Genomic DNA, 23,120 nt, shown 5'->3' on the forward strand with positions numbered 1-23,120 from the left:
AGATCGTCTTCAAACCCGGACCAGTAACCTGCCTGTCTGCGCTCTGACTCTGTTTCGCGTGCTACGATCCTTTCTTGACTGCCTCCTTGTTCTACTGCCCCGTCTATCCCAACTGCCTTCTGGACCTCGACTACTCTCCGATCTTCCAGCCCCTCGGTAACTGCGTTTCTGCCTTCTGTCTCTCCCACCACGATATTTGCTCCTGTCCCTGATCTGTACTTCTGCCTGCCATTCATATTGCTGTTGTGTGTGTGTGTTCCCCCAGGTCTCCGACCACCAGATGAGCGTGCCCAGGCGTTTCCACCACCCTCAGCCCGTCACCGCTCCATCACTGGGGAACACACACACCCTAATACCTGGACTGGACACCCCCGGACATGGCGGCCCCCGGGCACAGGTACCACAGGAGGACCCTGAAAGACCCCTGACACCCCCTGGGACTCCTCTTCCCACCGCCTGTAAGCATGAATAAAGAACTCTGAATTTGAACTTGCGCTCTTGGAGTCCTCTTCTGTTCGTGACAGAGCGATCCCGACCATCATGGACCCAGCGCGCTCCCGACCCACACGATGGAGGAAAGAGCCAAGAGGACTTTGCCCTACAGCGACTGGAGCAGCCTCTGGGGGCGGCTCAGCTCGGTTGGCTGGCGACATCGCTTCCCTTCTCCAGCTATTCAACCAGCAGCAACAACAGTTCCAACTGCAGCAGCAACAGCTAGCCCAAGCCCCTGCAACTACTCTCAAGCCCGGCTGCTTCACCTGACCCCCTGGTCCTTTGGTTCCTGTACCACCGATACTCCTTCATCCCTCACGCTGGAAGTCCCAGTGCTGCAGGCCCGGCAGTGCCTGCCCCAGATCCCCACGCTCTAAACCAAGGGTTGGGAACCGGGGCGTTTTGATGTAACCAGAAGCAAGTAAGACCATTCTTGAGCAGCTGCGAATCCGGTTTTGCACTACAGCCCCAGGACACTTTCTCAACAGAGAGGGGAGCCAAGGTGGGGTATGTCATCACGCATCTCACCGGTCGACTCGGTTGTGAGAGAGCGGAGAAGTCGACCGGCTAAAGCCCAGCCTGTGCCTCCTTCCGAACTGCCTTTGAGAGGAGATGTTGAGGTCTTTGACCTAGGCGCGCCAACAGCCGAAGCGTGCACAAGCTCTGCTCACCATCCGTCAGGGCAATCGGACAGTGGCAGACTTCTCCATTGACTTTTCGTACCCTGGCCAGTCAAAGCTCGTTTAACCCAGAGGCACTGGTGCAAGCCTTCCTCCATAGCCTGGCCCGGACTATATCAACGACTTGTTTCCCATGACCACGCCCTCAGCGCTTGATCCGCCATTGACCTTTTTACCGTTAGTGACCGCCGTGCCAGACCCGGAGGAGGGAAAAGGGCCGTCTCCAGTCAACCTGCCATCCGTGCTGAGTCGATACCGCTTCTGTCCAGCCCCTGCCTGTCAAGTACCATAGCCAACTCAATCAGCCTGAGCCACATGGAGACTAGGCGTGCCTCTCCTGACTCGAGGAGCGTCGGCGCCGTCTAAGCTCCAACCTTGCCTCTACTGCATGGTGGCCGAGAATCACCGTGTCGCTACTTGTTCGGCAAAAGCCGCAGCTCACCAGGTGTAGGGGAGATCGGGTGAGCTCAGCAAGCCTTCAGTCTCCCTCCATCCGAAAAGACCCTGCTTCATCTCCTTCAGCTTTCTGACAAGACTCATACATTGGCCGCCCTTGTGGATTCGGGCAGGCAAACATCATGGACCTGAGCTTGCACAGCAACTGAGGCGTGAACCATCATCAACTGGCCACAACCCATTCCTGCGAGCCCTGGATAGGCATCATCCCAGCACTGTCACTCATATCTCAGCCCCTGTGACAATCCTGCTGTCAGGAAACCACCAGGAATCCATCCAGTTTCACCTCCTACACTCACCTGGCCAACCACTCATTCTTGGATACCCGTGGCTCCGTCAGCACAACCCCATCGACTGGGAGACAGGAACAGTCCGTGAGTGGGGAAGGAGTTAATCACCAGACCTGTTTAAGAGGCCACCCTGCCCGTTCACCGGGAAGGATCTAGCGCTACCTTCGACATATCCAATGTTCCGGCCTGTTACCACAGCCTAGGGTGTTCAACAAATCCAAGGCGACATCTCTACCCCACAGACCCTATGACTGCGCGATTGATCTCCTGCCTGGCACAGCTACCTCCCAAGGGTCGTCTGTATTCACTGTCCCAGCCCCGGAAAGAAAGGCCATGGAGGACTACATTAATGACTCTCTTGCCTCGGGATATTAGACCAAATCGTGCTTCCCCCATGGGAAGCGGAGATTCTTCTTTGTCGGCAGAAACACTGACAAGTGCACTATTCAAATTAGAATGGGTACCTATCAAAGGACATCAAATGGATGCAAAACATTGTGACAGTCTCATAATACATTTATAAAAAAACGTTTCGTTTTATTACGTAAGTGTCAGAAAACCGATACATTTAAAAACAAAGAGGTGAACATCTTTCTCTACCTCGGATATGATTGTCTCTATTGCGGTTCCGTTGATGGAGGACCGTTTGATGGTTTGTGTTTTGGCGTCAGTCCAGTAGATTCGTTCCTCTGATGCATCGTAGTCCACTGACGTGACCTCATCTATATCTGGGACCGTCAGGGCCGTGATGAGGTTCAGGTAAGGGTTGTCAACGTCCACGCCACGGATCTCTGTTCGCCTCACATACAGCAGAAATCTCTTCAGTGCTGTTGAAGGACAAGAAAATTTACATTGACATTGCTTTGTATAGCCTGCTTTCAAAATTCAGAATCAAGCTGGTGTTATTGGTGGCCTTGCCATTCAACACTCAAACCACCTGAGAATGTCTCTTTCAGGGTTATGAGTTTGAAATCGCATGCTCTTTCAAAGTCATTGTAGTGTGAACATAATCACAGTCTGTGTCAGATAACTTTTTTCACCTTTTCTTCTCAAAACAACAGTAGAAACCTACTGTGTTTTGAAATGACTCACTTTTGAAGGACATGCACTATAGTGTATGAATGTGGAGGATTGTATGAATGAATGGCTGGATAGATGGAGCGATGGATGGACAGAGAGACTGATGTAAGGACGGACGGACTGACAAACGGATGAAGGGGTGAGGTTCACTCACTTAAGCAAGTAAAGTTGTCTGCAGATATCTTCATGAGGTGAGGGCAGGTACAGGACGCGGTGCGGTTGTAGTTGATAAGGCACAGATGGGAGCAGGGTCCACGACCGCCACTCGCCTCGCAGGGATTTGAGGCTATCGCCGAGAGAGGGAGAGAGGGGAAGTTGTTCAATAATCAACAACATGTGGTTTCAATAATCAACTAGTCTGGTTTATTTTAATACAAGATTCTGATATCCTCCTGGAAGGAAAAGTATTTGATTTGTGAAAGGCAGAGTCCTGTAAATGAACCCTACTGCCAAAAGTCCAGACAGAGAAAATGAAGCCAGATGAACCAATTCATGGGTTGCACGTTTCATCACAATACACGATTCATCCAATGGCACTGAGGAGTATAACACCTCAGTCACCGGCTTCATCAATAAGTGCATCGACGACGTCGTCCCCACAGTGACCGTACGTACATATCCCAACCAGAAGCCATGGATTACAGGTAACATCCGCACCGAGCTATAGGCTAGAGCTGGCGCTTTCAAGGAGCAGGACACTAATTCGGACGCTTATAAGAAAACCCGCTATGCCCTCAGACGAACCATCAAACACTGTTTATTTTCCATGCATAGTCACTTTACCCTACCTACATGTACGAAATACCCCCTGTATATAGCCTCATTATTCTTATTTTATTGTGTTACTTTTTTTTACTTTAGTTTATTTAGTAAATATTTTCTTAACTCTATTTTCTTAAAACTGCATTGTTGATTTTAATATTGTTTTGAACGTTCGTTTTGGACTGATGCCCGACTAAGCATTCTACTCAATGCATCGTCAGTGAGCGCTGATGAAGATTTCATCAAAAGTGCATTACAGTGGCTTGGAAATCCAATAACATTCAAAAGGTGACAAATAATTAGTCTGAAAAACTTTTGTTATCATTTTGATGTTGCCAGATTGACTTTAGATGCAGTATAACGTTAGCTAGCTAGCTAAGATTGAGGGGAGGACACCAGATTTTAGCTTGCTAACATTAGCATTGCTAGCTATTTTTGACTAACTTTGTTAGCTAATGACAACATTGCCATCTGTCTAAAGTAAATTTGACGACATGATAATGCTGGCAAAGTTGATTCCTACTAAATATTTGACTACTTTAGCAACGTCATCGTATTTCCAGGCACTATAGTGCAATTTAGACTCAACAGTAGTTAGCCTCCTTCCAGAATAACTGGGCTTATCACCACTTTAGGGCACCACTATGGTGCTACCGATAGAGGGTGGCTTGAGAACTTTCATAACAATGGCATGACGCGACCGAGTGATGGAGGTGCAACCGATGAATAGTGACAGTTGTTAAGATGTTTTCTTTCAGCATTAAGACAGACAAGATCATCTCTTTGACAAACTAGAGCAGATGTCTTAATAACTCTCAGAGAACTTTGGATATAGAAAGTGAAAAGTATTTTGTTAGACGCAACAGAAGTAACCAACATTTTTTACGAAACAGATGTTACCAAAATCTAAACGCCAATACAATAAATGATTAATTCTGATCTAACAAAACAAAACTCTTCAACCTTTCCAGGTGGACTGAGGGTTAAGACTGAGAAGGTTGTCTTTAATTCAAAACATCCAATCTCTTTTCAACCTTGTCATCTTAATGTTTGAGACATTGCGGTAGCCTACCTTGTGGTTGTCTGCTGGGGTGGTATATCTGAAGGTCAAATGGCTGGGCGCTGGTCTTCTGGATGACTGTCACATTGGCCCCTGTCCACTTGTTAGCCCTGGCCAGAGTGTTGGTCCTCCAGTCAGTCCAGTAGACACTACCCCCATAGAGACAGACAGCGAAGGGATGTGACAGGTACTCATGTCCCCTCAGAATCTCTATCATACCAGTCCCATCGTACAGAGCAGAGAATATGGCATCAGCCCTGTTGAGATGAAGATAGATGTTTAACCATTAGAATAATTTTTCACATGATTCCATCAGCAGGGTTGGGGTGAATTCCAACTCAATTCAACCAATTCAGGAAGTCAATTGGAATTCTCACAAAATTGGAATTTCAGTTGACTTCCTGAATCGAAATAGAATTGATGGGGAAATGACCCCATGCAGACAGGTACAGTCATGTAACCCACCTGGCGTCGGTCCACACGACCCTCTTCTCCATAAGGTCCAGAGTAAGACCATTAGGCCAGGCTCCTATCTCCATGTCTCTGAAGACAACATGGCGTCCTCCTCCGCTCATAGAAGCAGCCTCGATCCGAGGGAAGGAAGCATCCCAGTCTGTCCAGAAAATAATTCTAAACCACAAAATAATGTAATAAGAATATATCTCTCTCTCTCACTCTCTCTCTCTCATTATAAGATAACTAACCCCTGCTCAGGATCCAGAGCGATGGCTCGTGGATGCTCCATCCCTCCAGCGATCAGTGTGGTCCGGAGCTCCCCGTTTAGTTTGGCCACCTCTATCTGATCTAAATTGCTGTCAATCCAATACAGGTTCCCTGCTATCCAATCAACAGCCAGACCCTCTGGAGTAGCCAATCCATGTTGGACCACCACTTCAATCCCTGTCACACCTGTAAGGAACCAATGACAGTAAAGGACCAACACACTGACACATAAGAGGGCAAGAGGATGTGCTGAAACACAGGTAAAATAGGCTTTGGTTTGGGAAGTCTTCAAAAAAGGGTCACCTCTGGAGTCAAAGCACAGACTATTAGGCCAGTGGAGCTGAGAGGAGAACAAAATATAGCCGATACAACACTTTCCCCATGACCTCAATTAAACATCAACAACTCAGCTTATCCAAAAAGAAAAACACAGGTCCAACCAAATACTATGTGTTCCTACCAGCAGAGTCTAGCAGCTTCCCTCTGTATATCTTATCCTCTACCACATCGGTCCAGTAGAGTCGACTCTGATTGAAGTGGAAGTCTAAGGCGATGGTGTTCCTCAAACCAGGAACTAGAAGACTGTAGTCTCGTCTGTGGAGATCTATCCTCCTGATCTCATGGCGGATGGAGAAGATGAGGAAAGCCTCAAAGGGATCTGAGGAAGGAAACAATAAATAACTCAATAAAAACATTTTTGATAATAAAATATTGCATACTAATACAACAGATTCTCACACACATACACAAATAACTGTCATGTTTGTTTGCTCAGCAGCATTCCAACTCGTGTTAGTTTTGTTTGTGAATAAGATTATATTGAAATCAATACTTACGAAATCATCATTTTATTAACAAAGTTATCTTTCATTTTCATATCACATGATCTCGTTTAGCTCATCTTGTCATAAAATGAGTACAGAAACCTTTGGAGGATTCATCTCCAATTGAAAGTGTAACAATTTAAATTGAAAAAAAATAAGCTTATTCAATACAATTACCTGAGAAATTGATTAAGAGAAGAAACGGCCTATAAATCCACTGGCATATAAATGGCCAATATTCTAATGGATACTGTTTCCGAGGGTTTTTAAATGGAATGTCCCAAATAACTGCTTTAGAATTTGGAATAGAATGTACAATTAGGAATATAACCAATTGATCACATTGCTTCTTATCTGTTGGATTCAAGGCACTAGGGTAAAAGGTGGCTGTCCCATAGAATATAATAATAAATATGCCATTTTGCAGATGCTTTTTATCCAAAGTGACTTACAGTCATGCGTGCATACATTTTACGTATGGGTGCTCCCAGCAGGTCAAACCCATGACCCTTGGCGTTGCAAGCACCATGCTCTACTGACTGAGACACACAGGACCACAGAACCGGAATTCTCATTTCTATGGGCAGAAAGACTTATCAGCCATATCACACTGAGCTTAACACCAGCTACCTGTACTCTGGCAGCTGTCCCCATCTAGTTCCAGCCTCCAGCCTGGGTAGCAGGAACACTTGACGGTTGTTTTGTACTGCTCACACACTTGGCTGCACTTGAGGTGCCTGGAGCAGTAGTCCAGGGTTTGGCAGGTCTTGTTGTTTGGGCTAAGACTGAGCCCCGCCGGGCAGGAGCACGCCACGCCCCTCCCAGGAGCCACTGCACACTGGTGGCTACAGCCGCCATTACCCAAAATGCAGTCGTCTGAGATGGTGAGAGAAGAAGACGAAGAGAGCAGATTGATTCAGAGAGCACAGACAGATGGAAGAAAAGTCAGAGAGCAGTGTTGAATGGAGACCGATGTACTGTACGTCCTTGTTGGCTAGTGGCATAGAGGCTCAATACCCCACAAGAAAGTGAACACATATCTTTCCTGACATTTGTCTTCGCATCTTTTTTTCTATGGACAAAGTGTTGTGTGGTAATCCCTGGGCAAGTCATTCATGTGAACATAAGGCATTCATCTGGACTAACCCCATCAACATTGCCTAAGCCTGACCCCACTGCTATGATCATCTAGCCCATGTGGATCAAACAAAAGGCTTGTCTCTGTTTTAACCATAATCCCCTTCACTATTAATATGTCTCCCCTGTCTCTTCCCTGCTGTATTTGGAGTGTTTCCAGACAAAACTAAGGATCTTGGTCAGCAAGAGTTATATGATCTTCGGTCTTAACAGCTTGTTCTCCCCGATATTCTCCCTGAGTTCAGTGGGGAATAAGAGGACAGATGGACGATGCCAAAGTAAGCACTGCTGCTGATTTTCAACAGCTCAACACTGTCTGTCAACATACATTTGCTGGTCAGGCTAGCGGAGGGAGACAAAGGAAATATGTAATTAAGTGAAAAAAAATAGAACGATATTTAATAATTAATTGAAGTGGGGACCAAGAGAATTGACGCAAGTGAGAGAAATAGGACCAAGAAAATTGGTTAGAAGTGATTTGAACAAAAGGTCATACCACAGAAGTGTCCCTCATCAGAGTGGTCAGAGCAGTCGTATCTCCCATTGCAGATGCTCTCAGGCGGCAGGCAGACAGAGGTGTCGTTGGCACAGGGGTATCTGGGGGGCTTACAGGGGGACATCTCACAGCCTTCCTCATCGGACAGATCCTCACAGTCCTGGTCCCCGTCACACACCCAGCTCTTACTGATGCACTGGCCTGTGTGGGGAGAAAACGGAGAGCGATGAGGTGATGAGGCAAGGGACAAAATGGCAAAATTCAAATAATTTTGGCCTTATAAGAGATATTGTGAATGATTACAAAACCCACAGTTCAACTGTAAATACAGAAATAAGAATTGATTGTCAATTTTCTTGGAGAGAACGGAAATGCTCAGAGAAAAACAGAGAAAATGGTCATAGTGATACCTAAGCCTAAACTGTCAATACAATCAAATTAAGCAATTCTGCTGATTCTAGGTAGTTGGTCAAATGTTTCTATCAAAAGTGACTGGAAATAGAAGATTTTAGAAACAATTGCAGGAAACAGGAAGCAATTATTGGAAGCAGCGAGGTAAAAAGCACAGTCTCAGAGGAATCCTGAAAAGCTGAGGAATAAAAGCACTATAGGCATCAGAAGAAAGTAGTGTATGGTGCTAGCAAAGAGGCAGCCCACCTCAGCTTTAATCTGTGTTATTGATGAGTAAACCCTGGAATAGATCCTGTTTATTTGGTTTGCAATAAGGCTTCATGAAAGGCTATGCCTGTGTCCCAAATTGCACCCTATTCCCTATACAGTGCACTACTTTTGACCATGACCCATAGGGCGCTGGTCAAAAGTAGTGCAGTATATAGGGAATAGGGTGCCATTTAGGACGCCTCCTATATATTTTCAAAGGATATAGTTTGTCAGCCTCAGCGTAAGGCAGTCAGCTTAGTCTGGACAGACACAGTGAATACAGATCAGAGCTGAGTCTGCCAATTATTTCAATTCAAACAACAGTGTGTTGATCTATTGTTGGAGGTATATTATTTCTGTTCGCTTTTATTTTGGAGTGTTTTGGAGTGTTTTACAAAATACTGAGAATCCAAGCAGGCATCCTAATGAAGCTGTTTCAGAATCCACGCTGACAGACCTATTTTAACAAACCTAACGCAATGGTCAATCTTAGCGCTGGCGGTAATAATCCGTTATAGCCAAGTTCGTTAAATAGCCTGCTCCGTATTTGCTAAATATGTTGAACATTTTTGCAGTCCACATTGTTCTATTTGCATTGCTTCAATATGGAAATACATTGTTAAACATTTTCTATAGCATTCGCACTGATATAGGGGCTAGCTAGCCCTACTGTAAATTGCAGTCTGGACATGCCAAACGTAGTCAATAAGCATGATTTAATTCACTAGGCTATTGATAAATCCTGAAAAGAAAGTGTATAATTCTTATCAAATTCTAATAAAAATGTAACAAGAACTTGTTTTAAATAGGCTATGCCTAAATACAATTACAGGCCAATAACTGCTCCCAGTGGGCATATAATTCAGACAAGGCAATTTAGACGGTTTTACGCACGTCCAAACCTTTCACAGGAGCTGGATAAAGATCCAATATAAAGAGAAAGGGGGACTGTCCACTCACTGTTATACTGCTCGCAAATGTAATGTTTTATAATGTCATGGGACCATCTTAGAGATCATATTTGCACTTCTCCAGAAATAGCAGACGAAATTGCATTGCATTCAGTCATGTACATTCTCACCATAAACCCATGGACAGTGAATCTTTCTAATAAGTATTGTTTTTAATCAAATTAAACGATCTGTTTTTAAACCAATATTTCTAAATAGGATGGGGTCAGATGCATTATATTATAAATCACTTCTCTCGTTCCATGGCACTGTGTGCACACTTAGGCCTAAAAGTCTTTCAGCATAACATTCGCACGTCTATACAAAATACTAGGCTCTTGTCAATTGTATCGTTGCTTATCTGCGAAGAAGATTCTCAACAAAAATCTAGACCATTTAAACCCACTTTATTCATAGGCTACTTGGCTAATGGCCATGCTAAAAAAGACGCACCTATGCGATGCTGCTAAACCAGCCTTGAGTAGTGGGAGGGTAGGTTATGCTTGGTTTTTAATCAAATTAAACAAAAAATGGGGAGAAACTAATAGATTCTAAATACGAGATTCACCACCACAAAAGGCACATCTCTCTTCTATTGGCACTGTGCGTCATGGCTGGATGCTTCCGCTCTCAAAAGCCATGCCATTTTCAACTGCGTTACCGTTAAGCTTTTTGTGGATCTTAAAACTCCTTATGACATTTTATAAAATGTTGCATGGTAAGTGAATGATGTGTATTAAGCCTTTTAAAACCATGAGATCAGTGAACTAAGCAAGAGGCTTTTCTCATGTGAATTCTCCACTTTAAGACCAATTATATACAATGCAGTGCACTGTGCAGATGATTCCTATCAACTCCACTGAACTATTGCCCCAATTATATGATCTTATATATACACACCTCATTCAACTTACTTTGGGAAATCTGAAACTCCTAGGCCGATTTGATTTACCACAACCATGTGGAACTGTTTTAGGAGTCACATAAAGTACCCCAAGTGTTCCCATTTTACTGTCATGCCTACAGCATAAAGTGTAGGAGAAGTCTACAAGATGCACTGCAGGTATCATGAAGGACATGAAAGGCGCTCTGGATTTTTCTCACGATTGTGTGTGAATGTTAACCCCACAAGGACACAAATTAAGACCATTTGAGGGTAATAACCAGAGATAAATCAAATAAATGTATGTCTATGGTAATAACTCTGAGAGGTCGACATTAAAAACATGGCCGCTCTGGTTCATTTTGGGGACATAGAGTACAGTGCTGTATGCAGAGTACACGTAAAGGAGTTTAGCATGACACAAAACATCTGGAGATGTAGCTGCAGTACCTGAGATTTTACAGGTGAGCTTGGTGTGTGGGTCACAGAAGCTACAGTCCAGATGAAATCTTGATGAAGGCAGCATAGCTGTCTACAGTTAAACATGGGTCTTTAATGATACAGTATGCACTGCATTAGAGCCACAGATTGTGAAGCTTTCTTTTTCTAAATGTTTTCACAGTAGCTTCAGTACTGTACCTGAGGTTTGACAGGTGAACTTTGCGTGTGGGTCGCACATTCTGCTGGTGCCTTCACAGTCTGCCTCGTCACTCCCGTCCTCGCAGTCCTTGTCCCCGTCACACCTCCAGCGCTCGGGGATACAGGTGCCACCGTCGTCACGGCAATGGAACTCATCTCCGCTGCAGTCATCAGCTGATACAGAGGCTATAGGAGAGACAGAGGTCACAGAGATAAACATACATTTACAAATTTAGAGTTCAGGTAGGGCTCAGCACTTCAGCAAATAAAGTAATTTTTTCTTGGGTAAGGAATATTTTTTACAAAGACAGATATTGTATATCTCAAACCCATATTCCTAAACGCATCCCCTGAAGTGTGATGAATAGCATCCCCATTTCAAAGACTATATTGGGCATATTCCCCGACTCCATTATTCCTTCACAGATCTAAGACTTGAATCCAAAGGGGGCATGTCCCGTAAGGCAGATAGAAGAGTGAGAAGTTAGTGTGTTCTTCCTCACCTGTCCCAGAGCAGGTGGTGTTCTCATCACTGTTGTCCCCACAGTCATCGTCCCCGTCACAGGCCCAGTGGTCAGGGATACACTTCCCACTGGTACACTGGAACTGGGCACTGGAACAGGCATGGACACAACCCACCTCATCACTACCATCCCCACAGTCATCATCTGGGGGAGGTGGAAAAGGGAAAAGGACAGAAGAGAGGGAAAGGATGGAAGAGAGGGGGAAAGGATGGAAGAGAGGGGGAAAGGATGGAAGAGAGAGGGAAAGGATGGAAGAGAGAGGGAAAGGATGGAAGAGATAGGGAAAGGATGGAAGAGAGAGGGAAAGGATGGAAGAGAGGGGGAAAGGATGAAAGAGAGGGGGAAAGGATGGAAGAGAGAGGGAAAGGATGGAAGAGAGGGGGAACGGACATAAGAGAGATTAAGAAACAGTGCTTCTTGAGAGTGCAGTTCCATCCCATAGCATTTTCCCAGTAGGGAAAACTGGTTGAAATGATGTTGTTGTAACCAGATTACAACCAATTCTAGTTGTACACTGGTTGTTGTAATGATGCCATTTTAAATCAGGCAGTTTTTTCCACTGGGGATAGAAAATTTAACTGTAAAAAGAGAGTGTTCACAGAAAAAGAACACTTACCAGAGTCACAGTGCCATTTCACACTAATGCACCTTCCATTGGAACAGCTGAGCTGTGTGAGGGGCTCACATGTGGGGAAATCTGTCAAGAAAGAAAGAAGAAAAAAAACTGTGTTATTGTTGTAATACAAGAGTTTTGGACTTTTCTAACAAAGCACTTTTGATGACAGGAATTGATCAATTATGACTGTCCAGAATCACATAGGCCAATAATGTACAGACTGAATGCCCTGAAAACCTCTGAAACAGTGTGAAACAATCTGTTATTATTATTACACATTAGATGCAGGAGACATTGGCACAGTTGTGTGTGTTGGCGTTGCCTTTGAATTTTTAAGCTACAAAAATGAGAGTGAGCAAAGTGTTTTTCAGCGCAGGCTTGAATTAGATTTAAGGAAGCCAAGCAGAAACTGTAATTACTGTGAACACTGTCTGTCTCTGTTTGTACTTGTGAAGTGAAGCAGTTTATAAGTAGCACCAGAGGTAACAGAAAAGTTAAATTCACAGCTATATTTTCTAACAGAAGGTTCAAATTGTTCTTACTGATTGTTTTGCAGACTGTGTTCTACTGCCTGTCTTTCATCTAAAACAAGTGTAGAAGGTGAGATCAGATACTGACTTTACTTTGCTTTAAAAACTCTGTGGTGATGGTGATATACAGTACTGTTAGATGTATCCTCGCCAGAAGAGGGTGTATTTACACTGTGGGATACTTGACCTGGGGAAAGGTCATTTGGGGTTCATGCGCATGTGTCGTGGCTGTCTTTGAACCTGTTTGAACTTGCATTTGTGTCTTCACTGACATTTCCAACCTCTCCCTGACCCAGTCTGCAAAACCTACATGTGTCAAGCAGACCACCATAGCCCCTGTGCCCAAGAACGCCATGGTAACCTTCCTAAATGACTACCACCCCGTAGCACTCACATCTGTAGCCATGAAATGCTTTGAAAGGCTGGTCATGGTTCACATCAACACCATCCTCCCAGAGAAAAATGTGCAGTTATACAGCTAATTTCCTGCACTTCTACACATTTTGCCATAGGATGGAGAGAAATGTTTTCAGTTTTTAATATGATATCTGAGTGAGAGTGACTAACAAAACCAATGGGGGCCCTCCGGTCGGTAATTTGACCATGATTACTACAACTTACCAATATCAAAAATGTTAGCTGAGACGGCTTGATCCAGTTACCAATTCCTTATATACATCTTTGAAAACCCATGCATGCTATTGTTTAAGAGAAGGAAGACAAAATTATCCCTCATGACAGGGAGAGTCCCAGCTATTTCACATTTTAAATATTAAAAGCCTTTGTCTGAGCTGTCTGCTCCAGAGTATGTCAGAGCATGCCCGGAGGTTAGCCTACATGCTAAATTGAATTAACATGATGGGTAGGTAAGACAGAAAAAGATCTGAGAAAAAAGACAATCCTTACACTGGAATGATATAATGCAAAGACAGAAAAAGTTTCAAAAACATTGCGAAGGATTTCTGAAATGTTAGGCTAATGTTGATTTCAATTTAAGTCAACCTATCTAAGTGGAAGGAACCAAAGGAGGAAACAAATTGATTTGTCATAGCTGGAGTGTTAAGAAAAAGCTGGGCTATGCTCCAACGCCCATGCTAACATATCACTAAGAATGCCTTGCCCAATGGATTGTTTCATTCTAAGTAGTATGCCAGTATGAATATCTTTATTTTACCAGGTAGGTTGACTGAGAACACATGCTCATTTACAGCAACGACCTGGGGAATAGTTACAGGGGAGAGGAGGAGGGATGAATAAGCCAATTGGAAACTTGTCCAGAAGCTCACCACAAGAGGCGGTCTCATCAGAGCGGTCCCCACAGTCGTCATCCCTGTCACAGCGCCAGGACTCTGGGATGCATCTCCCGTTGTCACAGGAAAACTGGTCAGCTTGGCATGACCCCGCTGAAAACATCAATAGTAATAGTCAGCATTTTATGACATTATTTTATTACACTGAAGTTCCCTCTATAAAAGTTACGTTTTTCTAATCTATTATGCAACATTTACATTGTGTTTTTCATTAGCAGTATGATCTCAATAAAGTACTTTACACAAGTGCATTGACTAGGCCTAGGCTATTTCAGTGAGTGAATCCACACCATAATAGTATGGGAAGCTTTCAAGTAATGTCTGATATTTTACATTTACTGTTCATGTTCTTTGTTTTGTAACAGCAGACCATGTGTGTTGGATGTATTTTCTTTAGTGCTAAAGGGTTCTCACAGGAAAACTGGTCAGCTTGGCATGACCCCGCTGAAAACATCAATTGTAATAATATTCAGCATATTATTACATTATTTTAGTGCTAAAGGGTGATCGCATCTGGATTTGGTTTCTCCGTGACTGGTCGTCCTAGAGAATTGGCTCGCTATCTATTTACAGTAATCTACTTCTCCACAGAGAACAAAAAGTGAACGTGAAAACGTGAAACAAGGATATCGTTCATATAAATCGCCATTTTCTTATGGAATCATCCTATGCATGTTCAGGATCGGCATTGTGTAAACATCTGGCAACTGAAAATACTTTTTAAGGATGCAGTGAAACCAAACTTTTCTCATCTACATCCCCTAACAAAACCCCCATGTCCCCCAGAGGGTCAAGTCTTCTGGATGGAGAAGATGATGAATTATCCCAGTATATAGATACATTAATGATGTGCAGTAGCACAGAAACCATTGGGAATCTATGACATACGCGTCCCCCACCAACACAGGAAATCATGCAGAAATGCAAGTCTTGTAAGAGTTCTCTTCTCCTCTCTTCGCTCTGAGTATTCTCCAATGGCCTCTGCTCTGACAGAACCTCTCCCAAATGAGTATCTTGTTGGAGAAACTTGGAGATCATCCAAGTTTGTTCTACAACATGGAATCTGTCGGCCGCATCCTGGTCCATATGAGCTAGAAGGGCCTATTAGTAGAGCAGACAGTAGCATACCAGAGCAGGTGAAGTTGGACTCGTCCTCGTTGTTCCCACAGTCATTGGTCCCGTCACAGAGCCACCTCTTGGGGATGCAGCGGTTGTTCAGACACTTGAACTGATCCGCTGGGCAACTACGATTATCTGTAATGATGGGCAAAATTGCTTTGATATTTAGTCTTTGACGTGAACTGTCATCAAATCAAATTATATTGATCACATACACATATTTAGCAGATGTTATTGCGGGTGTAGTGAAATGCTTGAGTTCCAACAGTGCAGTACTATCTAACAATATAATGCATTCATATTAACGTATTCATCGTAGATACTGGATAGATAGCTAGAAAGTATGACAGAAAAAGTCAGCCTAGCAACTTCATTCTTGCATAGATGATGTGTGTTGTTAATGTCAACTTAATTCATAAATAAATCTGTCTCTGGGACATGTCCTATTCTTCATAACTGCAAAATGATACAGTATATGTTTTCTAACATGCAGAATAAGACCTACAGCAGATGTACGGTTCCTCATCACTTCCGTCCAAACAGTCATGGTCCCCATCACATTTCCAGGAGGCCTGGATACAACGCTGGTTCCTACACTGGAACTCTTCATTCCTACATCTCTGTGGCTCCCCATGGTCCCCTGAATCTCCCAATGTGGCTGCAAGCACACACACATACACACAAGTCCACTTGCTGGCTCACCTTCATACTCTGCAGAACATATTCCTCAAAAGAGCCACAACTGAGGAAACGTTTATTTAATGTTATATGCTGGCATTGAAAATCAATACCAGCATATTGAGTTCGACATGACCATATCTTATCTGCAGTCATTATTACTATTGATTGCCTTGGTTATTGATGTGGAGTGCCAGGCTGAACAGGCCTTTTATGTTTAAGATAAGAGTGTATTTGACATTACTTACAGGAGCAGGTGAGGTTATTCTTGTCCAGGTACTGGTTGTCAGCGCAGGCACACACTCTGCCATCAGGAATGGCCAGACACAGGCTACCGCAGCCACCATTGTTAACCCGACATGCATTGTCACCTAAAGATCAATTAGATAAACCAAAGTAGGCTAAATCAGATAATTCTTGGCAGCTGCAGCCTTTATAATGCAACATATTAGGAACATAACTGTAATGCTAGCAGATACACTGCATTCGGAAAGTATTCAGACCCCTTGACTTTTTCCACATTTTGTTACGTTACAGCCTTATTCTAAAATGGATTAAATAAAAACAATTCCTCATCAAGCTACACACAATATCCCATAATGACAAAGCAAAAACAGGTTTTTAGAAATGTTTGCAAATTTATAAAAAAATTAACAGAAGAAATACCTTATTTACATACAGTGGGGAAAAAAAAGTATTTAGTCAGCCACCAATTGTGCAAGTTCTCCCACTTAAAAGATGAGAGAGGCCTGTCATTTTCATCCTTGAGTACACACGTCAACCTATGACAGACAAATTGAGAGAAAAAAAAATTCCAGAAAGAAATTACATTGTAGGATTTTTATGAATTTATTTGCAAATTATGTGGATGGAAAATAAGTATTTGGTCACCTACAAACAAAGCAAGATTTCCTGGCTCTCTCACAGAATTGTAACTTCTTCTTTAGAGACTCCCTCTATCCCTCACTCGTTGCCTGTATTAATGGCACCTGTTTGAACTTGTTATCAGTATAAAAGACACCTGTCACAACCTCAAGCAGTCACACTCCAAACTCCACTATGGCCAAGACCAAAAAGCTGTCAAAGGGACCACGGCTCAGTGTAGACCTGCCAGGCTGGGAAGATTGAATCTGCAATAGGTAAGCGGCTTGGTTTGAAGAAATCAACTGTGGGAGCAATTATTGGGAAATGGAAGACATACAAGAATACTATTAATCTCCCTCAATCTGGGGGCGCCACACCAAGATCTCACCCTGTGGTCAAAATGATCACAAGAGCGGTGAGCAAAAATCCCAGAACCACACGGGGGGACCTAGTGAATGACCTGCAGAGAGCTGGGACCAAAGTAGCAAAGCCTACCATCAGTAACACACTACGCGGTGCACCAGAGCGTGTCCCCCTGCCTTAAGCCAGTACATGTCCAGGCCCGTCTGAAGTTTGCTAGAGTGCATTGGATGATCAGAAGAAGATTGGGAGAATGTCATATGGTCAGATGAAACAAATATAACTTTTGGTAAAAACTCAGCTAAATCGTGTTTGGAGGACAAAGAATGCTGAGTTGCATCCAAAGAACACCATACCTACTGTGAAGCATGGGGGTGGAGGAAACATCATGCTTTTGGGCTGGTTTTCTGCATAGGGACCAGGGCGACTGATCCGTGTAGGAAAGAATGAATGGGGCCATGTATGGTGAGATTTTGAGTGAAAACCTCCTTCCATCCTTGAGGCATTGAACATGAAACGTGGCTGGGTCTTTCAGCATGACAATGATACCAAACACAACGCCCGGGCAACGAAGGTGGCTTCGTAGGCATTTCAGTCCTGGAGTGGCTGCCAGTCTCAGATCTCAACCCCCTGGAGCAATCTTTGGAAAGAGTTGAAAATCCGTGTTGCCCAGCGACAGCCCCAAAACATCACTGCTCTAGAGATCTGCATGGAGAATGGGCCAAAATACCAGCAGCAGTGTGTGAAAACGTGAAGACTTACAGAAAACGTTTGACCTGTGTCATTGCCAACAAAGGGTATATAACAAAGTATTGAGAAACTTTTGTTTTTGACCAAATACTTATTTTCCACACCTACCATTTCAAATATTCATTAAAATACTACAATGTGATTTTCTGGTTTTATTTTTCTCATTTTGTCTGTCATAGTTGGCGTGTACCTATGATGAAGTACAGGCCTCTCTCATCTTTTTTAGTGGAGGCACAATTGGTGGCTGACTAAATACTTTTTCCCCATGAAGTATTTAGACCCTTTGCTATGAGACTCGAAATTGAGCTCAGGTGCATCCTGTTTCCATTGATCATCCTTGAGATGTTTCTACAACTTGATTGGAGTCCACCTGTGGTATTTTCAATTGATTGGACATGATTTGGAAAGGCACACACCTGTCTATATATGATCCCACAGTTGACAGTGCATGTCAGAGCAAAAACCAAGCCATGAGGTTGAAGGAATTGTCCGTAGAGCTCCGAGACAGGATTGTGTCGAGGCACAGATCTGGGGAAGGGTACCAAAACATTTCTGCAGCATTGAAGGTCCCCAATAACACAGTGGCCTCCATCATTATTAAATGGAAGAAGTTTGGAACCACCAAGACTCTTCTTAGAGCTGGCTGCCCGGCCAAACTGAGCAATCGGGAGAAGGGTCTTGGTCATGGAGGTGACCAAGAAACCGATGGTCACTCTGACAGAGCTCCAGAGTTCATCTGTGGAGATGGGAGAACGTTCTGCAGCACTCAACCAATCAGGCCTTTATGGAAGAGTGGCCAGATGGAAGCCACTCCTCAGTAAAAGGCACATGACAGCCCACTTGGAGTTTGCCAAAAGACACCTAAAGACTCTCAGACCATGAGAAACAAAATTCTCTGGTCTGATGAAACCAAGTTTGAACTCTTTGGCCTGAATGCCAAATGTCACGTCTGGAGGACACCTGGCACCATCCCTACGGTGAAGCATGGTGGTGACAGCATCATGCTGTGGGGATGTTTTTCAGCGGCAGGGACTGGGAGACTAGTCAGGATTGAGGGAAAGATGGAAAGAGCAAAGTACAGAGAGATCCTTGATGAAAACCTGCTCAGGACCTCAGACTGGGGCAAAGGTTCACCTTTCAACAGGACAACGACCCTCAGTACACAGCTAAGACAATGCTGGAGTGGCTTTGGGACAAGTCTCTGAATGTCGTTGAGTGGCCCAGCCAGAGCCCGGACTTGAACCCGATCGAACATCTCTGGAGAGACCTGACAGAGCTTGAGAGGATCTGCAGAGAAGAATGGGAGAAACTCCCCAAATACAGATGTGACAAGCTTGTAAGCGCATACCCAAGAAGATTTGAGGCTGTAATCGCTGCCAAAGGTGCTTCAACAATGTACTGAGTAAAGGGTCTGAATACTTATGTAAATGTGATATTTCCGTTTTTGGTTTTTAATACATTTGCAAAAGTTACTACAAACCTGTTTTTGCTTTGTCATTATAGGGTATTGTGTATAGATTGATGAGGGAAAAAAATACAATTTAATCAATTTTAGAATAAGGCTGTAACGTAACAAAATGTGGAAAAAGTCAAAGGGTTTGAATACTTTCCGAATGCACTGTATATGATTCTAGTTACAATGACGCTATTATACCAAATACTTTATTCAAAACTTTCATAAAACGGCTTTATGTCTGTATTCCTATTCGCATGCCAGTCAGAGAGACTGTTTACATGACTCAGCCAAAGGCAGAATCATCCAAACCCCGCTGCTATTAAAAGTCTGAGCGACAACATCAACAGATGAAAACGGAACACTGTGTCTGACGGATCGTTTGGCGTCCTCCTTGAAGTAGATGAAACTTTATTTGGAGTGGAGGGATACGAAGAGCGGTAAAAAGGAGGGATGAAGTCTGAGGTGAAATAAGGCATATGAAGAAGTTGTGAAGGCTGAGGTAAGTGGCACCCAGCTGAGTTCAGCGTTCCTTTTGGGGTATTGAGAGACAGGACAGACAGGTGCTTCCCTGTGCCAACCAATGACTGTTATCATGACAACCCCAGTGCAGCTGAGTCTGAAAGCATGGCCTGGGGTAACTATAAGTAGCTGTTAAAGGATTAGAGTCGGTGTACATTTGAGGACATCCTCAGCTTAAAATTCTCATTGAGTCAATCATTTCTTTGTTTATGACTCGTCCTCCATGGCTATGAGGTTTGGCTGTTAGAGAAGGGTTGCACCAGACAGACTAAAATATGCCTGACCCCCTACTGTAAGGAGCCTGAGTGCCAGAGTTGTGGCATATAAAATATGCTAAAAGGGAAAAATCTAAAGAGAATCTTATGACTTATTAACTGTCATGCATTTCAAACCCCCTGGCTGGAGCAAAGCCCAAGTTTAGCACTTCAGCCATTTTCAGTGTTGTAATTTCATCGAAGGTCCCCTCAGTTCACCATCTCATCAGGTTTGATGAAAAAAACTGGTTTCACAGGGTTGAGAGACACAGGGATCCTGTACTGTACATAATGATTATTATATATCCACTAGTCTCTGATATATTTATATTCCAAAAAGTGAGCCAGTCTTGTATTTAAATAGTTTTGGTGCATGACAATGATATAGTGTGATCGTGTATTTACCTTGCTGCCTTTGAGCATCGTACACAGATAGCCCAAAAAGAGGGGGTTTCTCACTTCTCATTAGAGCAACCTGCCCTGACTGCAAGTCCAGTTGGAAAATAGAGGCGTTCATGTAATCGGTCCAGAAAACGGAATTCTGGTGCAGGGAAATTCCAAAGGGATGGTTTAATTCTTTGCCGTTATACACCACCTTTGGATAAAAGAAACAAAGAACATGTTAGACAATAATTCACAGTTAAAAGCAACTTTTTTGATGGAGTCATGTATTTGCAACCATACAAATATTGAAAATAAATGTACATATTCAAATGTAACTAAACATATTTGTTGATGGTATAGTCTTAATCAGTAGAAAAGAACACTCACCTCATTTACTAACCGTTCTGTGGGTGCCATCGAGGGAGATTTTCTCTATGTGGTCATAATAAGCATCGCACCAGTACATGTTACTGGCGCCATGGTCTAGAGTGAGTCCGTTAGGCCACAGTATGTCTGAAGTGACAAAGTCCTGCCGGTGGGATCCATCCATCCAGGCTTTCTCTATCCTGCCAACACTATCGTTCACCTCATCCTCCTCCCAGTCTGTCCAGTACATCCAGCTGAAAACCAGAAAAAATGAATTATCAATACGATGGTTTAGCTAGAGAGGTAGATCATTTAGCCCAAATATACAGAGTTCAAAGGACATTATGAACACCTGCTCTTTCCATGACATAGGCATGTCCTCCCGAGTGGCGAGTGGTCTAAGGCACTGCATCACGGTGCTAGCTGTGCCACTAGAGATCCTGGTTCGAATCCAGGCTCTTAGCCGGGCCGCGAGGAGACCCGTGGGGGCGGGTAATTAGCCCAGCGTTGTCTAGGAGGAGGACCACATGGGAAGGGATGTAGCTAGTTGGTAGAGGCATCGTTTGCACAGGGTTGTGGGTTTGATTCCAGTATGATAAATATAAAAAATTATAAAATAATGTATGCTCACTAACTGTAGTCGCTCTGGATAGAGAGCGTCTGCTAAATGACGTAGATGTAATAGGCTGAACCAGGTGAAAGCTATGATCCCTTATTGATGTCACTTGTTAAATCCACTTCAAATCAGTGTAGATGAAGGGCAGGAGACAAGTTAAAGAAGGATTTCTAAGCCTTGAGACATGGATTGTATATGTCTGCCATTCAGAGGGTGAATGTGCCTTTGAACGCGGTATGTTAGTAGGTGCCAGGCGCACCGGTTTGTGTCAAGAACTGCACCGCTGCTGGGTTTTTCACGCTCAACAGTTTCCCATGTGTATCAAGAATCATCCACCACCCAAAGGACATCCAGCCAATTTGACACAACTGTGGGAAGCATTGGAGTCAACATGGACCAGCATCCCTGTGGAACGCTTTCTACACCTTGTAGAGTCCATGCCCAGACGAATTGAGGCTGTTCTGAGGGCAAAAAGGTAGGTGGGGGGGGTGTAACTCAAACCTGTTTGGTATTGTATACTGTATATATTTTAAGACATGATACCAAATGTGTGAAAATAAATCAAATCAAATCACTCTAAAGTTCACGAAAAGCAGCAGACACTCTAGGCTGCTCTGACACTGTTAAGCCTGTTATACCAGAGAGCAACACACTACTTACATTTTTTGCCAGAGCAGCAATTCACAGCATTTCAGTCTCCATCTCACCTCTAAGCTCATTCTTATAATTAACTAACCGAAAAGTGTCCAACCTCAGCTCCTTTCCTCAGATGGAGATGTAGGCCGCGATTCAATCCAATCGCGCTTTGTCGGCTATGCACATTTTAAAGGCAATGTTTCAGCATTTGTGGAGACCGCATTCAGGTAAACACTGCATATGTCGTCTCAAGTGAAAATTACCTTTAAATGTCAAGTGTGCTAAAATGTGGATCTACCACTGATAGGATAGAATCCCGGCCAGAGTCAATTTACTCAAAACAGTACCAAAATTGGGTCCTAACATCTTATGTCCAAACCAATATCTACTGAAACGTCACTACATGAGGAGGCCTTATCAGGGTGTGAACTGTAAAATACATTTTCACCTGTGCAGAGGGTCCACCACGATCACTCTGGGGTGAGACATATCTCCCTCTAACAGAGTTCTCCTGGTTTGTGCAGCTTTCTCCAATCTGGCAACGCTGATTGTTTTCCTGTAGCCGTCATTTGTCCAGTACAAGTTGTTCCCTATCCAGTCCACTGAGATCCCCTCTACGTTATCAAGGTCTAGGTCAGGATGAGAGGGGGAAAAAAAGAGGCAGAATTAAATGCATACAGTACCCTGCTGTTATCCTCTACTTGATTATCCCTGCAGGAGCGTAATCTATCACTGTCTCCAGATCGTCGTTAACGGAATCGAAACCCCAAAGCATTGTTCTAGAATCTACTGTAGCAGATATATTAATCATACACAACACAACAGCCATGCAAAATAATGCTGCTTACACAGAACGCTTTTTGGGTATTAGAGATTGACCTAATTCGGGACACAACTTTAAGACCTTTCAAAGTATGAATAACCTATGATTCATTTGTGTACAGAGGTGTACAGGTACATGCTAGGTATGTAAAGAAGACGTAGGACTCCTATCCTCACATAATCT

The 23,120-nt window shown here is 43.6% G+C and overlaps 1 protein-coding gene across 1 annotated transcript in view; it reads right to left on the reverse strand.

Annotated features, from left to right (window-relative positions):
* Positions 1-23,120, reverse strand: part of LOC121556378 (low-density lipoprotein receptor-related protein 1B) — a gene marked incomplete at its 5' end in the record, with an annotated part of 116,726 nt that overhangs the window by 85,043 nt on the left and 8,563 nt on the right. The window contains 19 exon segments of the mRNA XM_045217360.1: positions 759-772; positions 2,519-2,745; positions 3,153-3,284; positions 4,833-5,077; positions 5,286-5,450; positions 5,525-5,729; positions 6,004-6,201; positions 6,998-7,243; positions 8,001-8,201; positions 11,133-11,318; positions 11,636-11,800; positions 12,273-12,353; positions 14,089-14,205; positions 15,241-15,366; positions 15,737-15,889; positions 16,158-16,280; positions 20,518-20,707; positions 20,897-21,116; positions 22,563-22,743. Coding sequence (XP_045073295.1) covers positions 759-772; positions 2,519-2,745; positions 3,153-3,284; positions 4,833-5,077; positions 5,286-5,450; positions 5,525-5,729; positions 6,004-6,201; positions 6,998-7,243; positions 8,001-8,201; positions 11,133-11,318; positions 11,636-11,800; positions 12,273-12,353; positions 14,089-14,205; positions 15,241-15,366; positions 15,737-15,889; positions 16,158-16,280; positions 20,518-20,707; positions 20,897-21,116; positions 22,563-22,743 — 3,175 coding nt within the window.

Source organism: Coregonus clupeaformis, unplaced genomic scaffold (genome assembly GCF_020615455.1).
Source record: "Coregonus clupeaformis isolate EN_2021a unplaced genomic scaffold, ASM2061545v1 scaf1027, whole genome shotgun sequence".
NCBI lineage: Eukaryota > Metazoa > Chordata > Actinopteri > Salmoniformes > Salmonidae > Coregonus > Coregonus clupeaformis.